A 6,947-nucleotide genomic window follows, 5' to 3' on the forward strand; every position below is an offset into this window, starting at 1 on the left:
TGTTGTGCTATCATGTTTTAGAGGAAATCTCACATAACAGAGTGTGTTTTTCCAGTGTGTGGGGATGCGCTAGCTGGGAGGGAGCATCTGTGTTCAAGTGTGATGGAGATTGCGGATGGCAGGTACAGAGAGAGAATGAGGCCGTGCCTCTCCACCCTCTGGCCCTCCTGGTAGAGGCCCATAAGGTCAGGCAGGGTATGGTGGTCTGCAAAACAGCATCCAGGGACACTTACATGTAACTGCCATTCCCACTGCCCAACTGCCATTATTGATTCTATTTTAACCATGTTTTCATATTTTATGTTTCGAGACTGTTTTTCTTTTCTTCTCATTTTGTTGTAATAATGAAGTGTTATTCAAGCTCTTTCCATTCAGGCATATCCTGAGTGTGACAAAATGCCGTCCATGCAGGGTGTAGTTCTCCTGCTGCTCTCTCTTGATCTATTTTACAGAATGTGTGAATTACTGTAGTAAGGGGAGGGTGGAGAGGGGGAGGGGCAGAAAGCCAGAGATAGGATAGGAAGAGAGAGACAGGAGCTTGGCAAGAGGAAGAAAAAGAGAGATGGGATGAGAAAGAGAGGAGCATGGCAAGAGGAAGAAAGAGAAAGATAGGATAGGATAACAGAGAGAGAGAGGAGCATGGCAAGAGGAAGAAAGAGAGAGATAGAATTATTGCATGATTGGCTAAAGAGGGATTTAAAACTCTGCCCAGTTGGCTGTTGATTAGCCTTTCTCTCTTTGTGTGGGTGTGTTTTGGGGCTTATGCTATGTCACTGTGTGTGTGCAACTGAGCCAAGCTCTGCAGTTTGACCTAAAGCTGCACATTCCTTTCAGCTCACGTCAAAGCTGCCTGGGAGAGTAATAGCGAGAGAGTACAGAGCGAGAGGAAGAGAGAGAGTGAGAGAGGAGCGTGCCCCGTAGTGTGGTGAGGGACTTAAAGGGGAAATAGGCAACAAAGGATAAGAGGTTGTGGAGAAGCAGCTCTGAGCGTGGAGACATCAGCAGGACGTAAGATATGGCTCTATTGGAAATTATGTTTCAGAATTATGTTCAACAGTTTGTCTGTCCTTTCTTTGTTGTGTTAAATTCCATGAAAAGCCATGGTGAGATTGCTTTCTGTGTGTGTGTTGCTGTTTAGAAAATGTGAAAAATGTTAACTTGAAACTCCCCCCCCACCACAATAACAGTATTGTTTGTGGTGCTTTGCCATGACCTGAAATAAGAGGGCTTACTGACATCTGAGAACATGTATAATATGTTAGTGTAGAATTACTTAAATTCATATGTATATAATAAATATAGATATATTTGATATTGCATGAAATATATATTTTTTCTTGGTAATTTGCAGAGCTAAATATTTTTACTTGGCCATGTAATGAAGCTTGAACATGACTTCAACCTCCGCCAAAGAGATTAGGATAAAATCATCACATGCTTTATTATCCGTGTGTAAACTAATATTGTCTCAGCTGACAGATTCCTAGCCGTCTGTCTGCTACTGCTTATGCTATTGTTGCTATCTCATCTACCTGCTCAGTTCAATGTCTATTTTCAATTAATATTTGTTTGAGTTGTGAAATCAACAACAAATGTCCCCATGTCATTGGATTTAGRTTAAAAGTTGGGTGAAAAAATACGAAATGTCCTTATGTTGATAGATTTCTTTGTTGTTGAAATTACATGAAAACAACATTGATTCAACATGTTTTTTTGCCCAGTGGGTGATAGCGTCTTTAATTCACCGTGTGAACATTTCTCAGGCACCTCTATTGTTCTTTTGAAGACGTGGGCTCTTAAGTCCTCAACAACAACTGAAAGGAAACTCCGGTCCAAAGTGTATTGCTGCCTACTAATTAGGGAGGGTTGTAGTGGGACTAATTTGTCAACATGTTGCGTTGTTGTTCTATATTGGCCAAACCCTGATATTGCAATAGGAGCACAATTTGATTTCCTTACTAGTTCGATTTACATCTGTTCAATTTTGAAGTAATAACACAAATGATTGCAATACMTTTAACACATTTTAGGAAAATTAGATTTTTCTGAAACGGATGCAACAAATGCTCAAATTTAAGGTCATCAAGCCTTTCAAAATAATTTACTAAAGTGATATGATTAATAATTTTGTTCACAATGTTATTTCCCTTCATTTAAATTGACTAACACAAAGAGACACTAGACTCACCACTTATCAATGGAACCCTCACATTTATGACATACTAAAAGGGTGTGATTAGCTAATCATTTTCTTTGTAGACCCCTCCTCAGATAACAGTTTGCCACCGGAGAGAATGGTCAAGGTCCTTACATATCTTTGTATTCAGTGATTTTTAAGGTTGTAACACTAATGACATAAAACCGAGGGACACATCATACTAGTAAAACAGTATTTTAATAGCCTTTGTTTTTATTGATATATATACAATATATTAAATATGTTTCCTCACTGTCTAGCCTTCAAAATAGTATATATATATATATATATATCCCCAAAATATGTCACCACACCTCTTCACATCACCAGTGGGACAAACCAACCTGCTAGCCCCCAGTAGTTTTTTACAATGCATACAAATAGATGTGTTGCAGTAAAAAGGACTTACATATGTTTTAAATAACAGTTAAATAAAACAGAGAATGTATTATTTGAAATGTTTTTGTCATTTTAAAGTGTTTTTACATGGTGTCAAAGTCAAGGGACAGCATTTACCACCGCAATTCAAGAATGACCCTATTGTGACTTTACTGTGACACAGTTCTTAACCCTGGGCTTTAAGCCAGTTTTCACACAATACGTGCAGAAACAGCACATCTAGTCCCAAGCAAAACAGTTGCACCATTTCCTTCACATGCAAGGAAAGAGCTGACTGTGGTGCATTACACATTTTTCTAACTTTCCAGCAGCAGTTTCATTTGAAATTGATATTTTAGTTCTATTTCATATTTAACCTTTATTTAACTAGGCAAATCAGTTAAGAACAAATTCTTATTTACAATGACAGCCTAGGAACAGTGGGTTAACTGCCTTGTCCAGGGGCAGAACAACAGAACAACAACGTGAGCTCGACGATTCTATCTAGCAACCTTTCGGTTACTGGCCCAACACTCTAACCACTAGGCTACCTGCCGCCCCAATTTAATTGGGTCTACAGAGGGTTATTAGAAATTATTTATGATTTGATATGGGTCGTGTACTGTCGGGATTAATAGGAGGAGATGCAAAATATTAACCAAACACCAGTGAAGCACTATTCAATGCCAATAGGGTTTTATTTATGATATGCATAATTCATGAGGCTGTCTATCTTCATAAGACTGTCTATTATCTTCATGCACAGTACTGTAGTAATCTTTACTAGCATGTTGTTCATCTTGACTATACATGTTGCACCACCATGAAGTTGGATTCACTCTGCTACAAAGGCCAGTGCCCTTTTCAAAAAGTCATGACTTTACCCTTTTTTTGTTTGTCTTCCACCCATTTTGAGGTTGTATCTGTAGAAGAAAAAAAAAAGCCAACTTAACCAATTGCTTAATCAGCGCTATTCTGGGAGTTGAGTTTACTTCAAATGGACAAGAATTTGAACTAATGTGTTGTTTACTCAACAAACTCTGCTCGAAGTGAGCTGAATTTGAAAAAGCTTGTTGCGTAAAATGACAAATTCATGTTTGCCTTTGGAAGGTTAGGCAACACTGTATGTGGTTCAGCTACATGGCCAAATGCTGAGCAAACTCACAATCCTATTGAAGCTGGTTGCCTTACAATTGTACGTTAAATCAACAAACTCTGCTTGTTGAGTAAAATTGCAAATGTATGTTTGCTCAAAACAACGCCCAACATTATCATATTTCCCAGAGCATGCTCTATTGCAGGTTGATTTTTTATAATTGTTTGTTTCAATACCTGTGTTTTTGCATTGGTTGATTAATCTTATGGAACATAAATAACATACATTTTTCTAAAATAATCCAATCTATTAGTAGTTTGACTTTTTCCATGTGTTACTGAGATGGCTGTTCCAGTTTATATGATTTAGGTAGTCTCAATAATCATAATCAATCATCCCTACCCTGGCAGTCATTCTCAATGCGGGTTGCGGGTGATTTAAAATGTTCAATTGTTGTATATCTTCACTCTGGTTGGATTCCAATAGGAGTTACACATCACTTTGCAAGCCAGCATAATGTGACTTGCAGGCTTGGTGGCCTGTAAACCAGGAGTTTCAGACCACTGCGTTAGGGTGTAACTAGACCTTCAAAGAAAGGCCTTATGATATACACTACTGGTCAAAAGTTTTAGAACACCTACTCATACAAGGGTTTTTCTTTATTTTGACTATTTTCTATGTTGTAGAATAATAGTGAAGACATCAAAATCTGAAATAACACATGGAATCATGAAGTAACCAAAAAAGTGTTAAACAAATCAAAATATATTTTATATTTGAGATTCTTCAAATAGCCACCCTTTGCCTTGATGACAGGTTTGCACACACTGTATGCTGTATGTTGGTTCTGCTATATTCTCAAATGTTGAGCAAACTCACAATCCTATTGCAGCTAGTTGCCTTACAAATGTAGGTTGAATCAACATATTATTATAGTGTTGTCGCTACAGAGGCCTGCTGAGGACAAACATAGGGAAACAGTACCCTAGTGTGCTCTCTTATAACAGTGTGTCTGGTCTTTTCCTCCCCAGCATGTTGCTGTCTTTCCTGGCTTCGTGCTGTGGCGGAGCAGCTGTTCTGTATGTCCTGTACTCCTGGCTGATCCCTGCAGCTGTGCAGTACAATGCATGGTGGGCCCTGCTCTGGCACGACACCATTGTAGAGAGGGCACTCAATATCCTCACCCGATCCACCCGACCCCAGGTGACCTCTCAGACCTTTCACCCTTTGGAACTCATGTTTACTGAGTTACATTCACTCGTTTTTTAATGCAGAAAAGAAAAGTTCCCCTGTATTAATATCAGAAGTTTCTTCTGGTCTGGTTCTTTGTTTCTTCTCACTAAAACCCTCGTTCTCCCTCTGATGCCCAGCGTCTTCTGAGAGCAGTTCAGAAGAAGGCAATCAAAGGAGACCCTCAGAGTGTCATCTCTACTATCGATTACTTCTGCAGGCATTCTGAATGGGCCATGAATGTGGGAGATGAGAAAGGTATTGTACACCTTGTGTTCTGCTTTCACATGCATTTCCTGGTTGCCTCCTCTCTCAGTGTGTTCTTACACACTCTCTTGAATGTTGACCTGTGGATTCTTCCCTCCCTCTACAAGTCTATCTTGTTTCGTGAGAGAATAGCCTTAAGACTTATCCCAGCTCAGTCATGAATGTACAGTTTCTCTGGGTCAATAAGACATCTGCATGACTGCACATGCATAGATGGGTACTTGACACACACACACACACACGTGCCAGAAGCACATGCCACAAGCACAGTCAGTCAAATAACAGGTTACTTTTGAATATATACTGGTATGTGGTAATATTCTGTATGTTATCTAGGAAACTACATAAAGAACTGTGTAGTTATATTAGTCACATTATTGTCCTGTCTGTGTATTTAGGGGCCATCTTGGACTCTGTGGTGTGTGAGGTTAGTCCATCCACTGCCCTGGAGCTGGGTACGTACTGTGGTTATTCCACTGTTCGTATTGCCCGCCTGCTGCCCCCTGGCACCAAGCTCATTACCCTGGAGTTCAACCCAGACTATGCCGCTGTGGCTCGTCAGATCATTGAGTATTCTGGGCTCCAGGACAAGGTGAGGGTGCTATGGACAGATGGGCTGAATTGAATAGAACACACATTGTGGTCTTTATGTATGCTTAAACATTGCTCTGGTGTGTTGACTGAATTCCAAACAGGTATACAGTAGACAGAGTCAATCATATTTATTTTATTAAAACTCCCATGATGTTTTGGCAGATTTGTCTGGTGGAAGGAGCCTCAGGAGATCTAATCCCCAAGATGCAGGAGCTATTTGGGATTAAAACGTTTGATTTTGTCTTCTTGGACCACTGGAAAGACCGCTACCTGCCTGATATCAAACTTCTAGAGGTAAAAACAGCTGTATATGTCTGCAATTACCCTGTACATGTACTGTATTACTTTGCATGAAAATGAACAGCAGCCAATTCTTCCCTTGTTCCTTTGCGTCTTTCGTCAGGAGTGTCAGCTGCTGAGGAAAGGATCCATACTGCTAGCAGACAATGTGATCTGTCCTGGAACCCCTGACTACTTGGAGTATGTCAGAAACAGCCCTCGGTACGAGAGCAAATATTTCAAATCCCACCTGGAGTACACTAAAGTGGAGGATGGCCTGGAGAAATCTGTGTTCTTGGGATAAAGACGTGACAGGCCTTGGTTCACATTCAATAACACCTACCGCACCTATGTTTATCCAGTATCTTTATTTACTTACCTACTGCCCATGTACACACTGAGTGGCACTGTGAAAACAAAACATCTATCTGAAAGGGTCTGTGCAATTAGGATCCTTGGGAAGTCCCTGCTCCATTGAAGTTGACATTTAAAATGGTTATGGTTAAGGTAAGTGTTAAGGTTGGGTAAGGGTTATGGTTAATGTTAATGTTAATGTTAGAGTTACATTTTATGGTAGGGACATCCCAAGGATTCCGGATAGCACTGACCTATCTGTAAGGAAGGCCTACCTGCTACTTTTAGAGGACCCAGCACCATTTTGACACTACTGCGTAAATACTGCAATGTGGGTTTAATTGAATGGAGCTCTCTGTATCCTTCCGTCTGCCAGAGTGGAGCACAAAAGGAAGGGCGGGTGTATTGTCCCTATTCACAAAGCCTTTATTTGACGATTTAAAACTACTTAGTGTTGTGTAATAGGAGTCAAACCAAGATGAACAAAATCAGGAAGTCATCTTATTACCATATTTCTGATGTGATGACAGTAAAATGCAGTGCTTTACATTA

At 40.0% G+C, this 6,947-nt stretch overlaps 1 protein-coding gene across 1 annotated transcript; it reads left to right on the top strand.

The window, feature by feature from the left end:
• The first annotated feature begins 605 nt into the window (after positions 1–605).
• On the top strand, positions 606–6,947 carry comta (catechol-O-methyltransferase a). Its single transcript, XM_024137129.2, has 6 exons — positions 606–1,008; positions 4,703–4,874; positions 5,042–5,159; positions 5,567–5,760; positions 5,925–6,056; positions 6,166–6,947. The coding sequence occupies exons 2-6, from the start codon at positions 4,704–4,706 to the stop codon at positions 6,343–6,345; spliced, it is 795 nt and encodes a 264-aa protein (XP_023992897.1). The 5' UTR covers positions 606–1,008; position 4,703; the 3' UTR covers positions 6,346–6,947.

The sequence above is a fragment of the Salvelinus sp. IW2-2015 genome, unplaced genomic scaffold (assembly GCF_002910315.2).
Source record: "Salvelinus sp. IW2-2015 unplaced genomic scaffold, ASM291031v2 Un_scaffold1113, whole genome shotgun sequence".
In the NCBI taxonomy this organism is placed as follows: Eukaryota; Metazoa; Chordata; class Actinopteri; order Salmoniformes; family Salmonidae; genus Salvelinus; species Salvelinus sp. IW2-2015.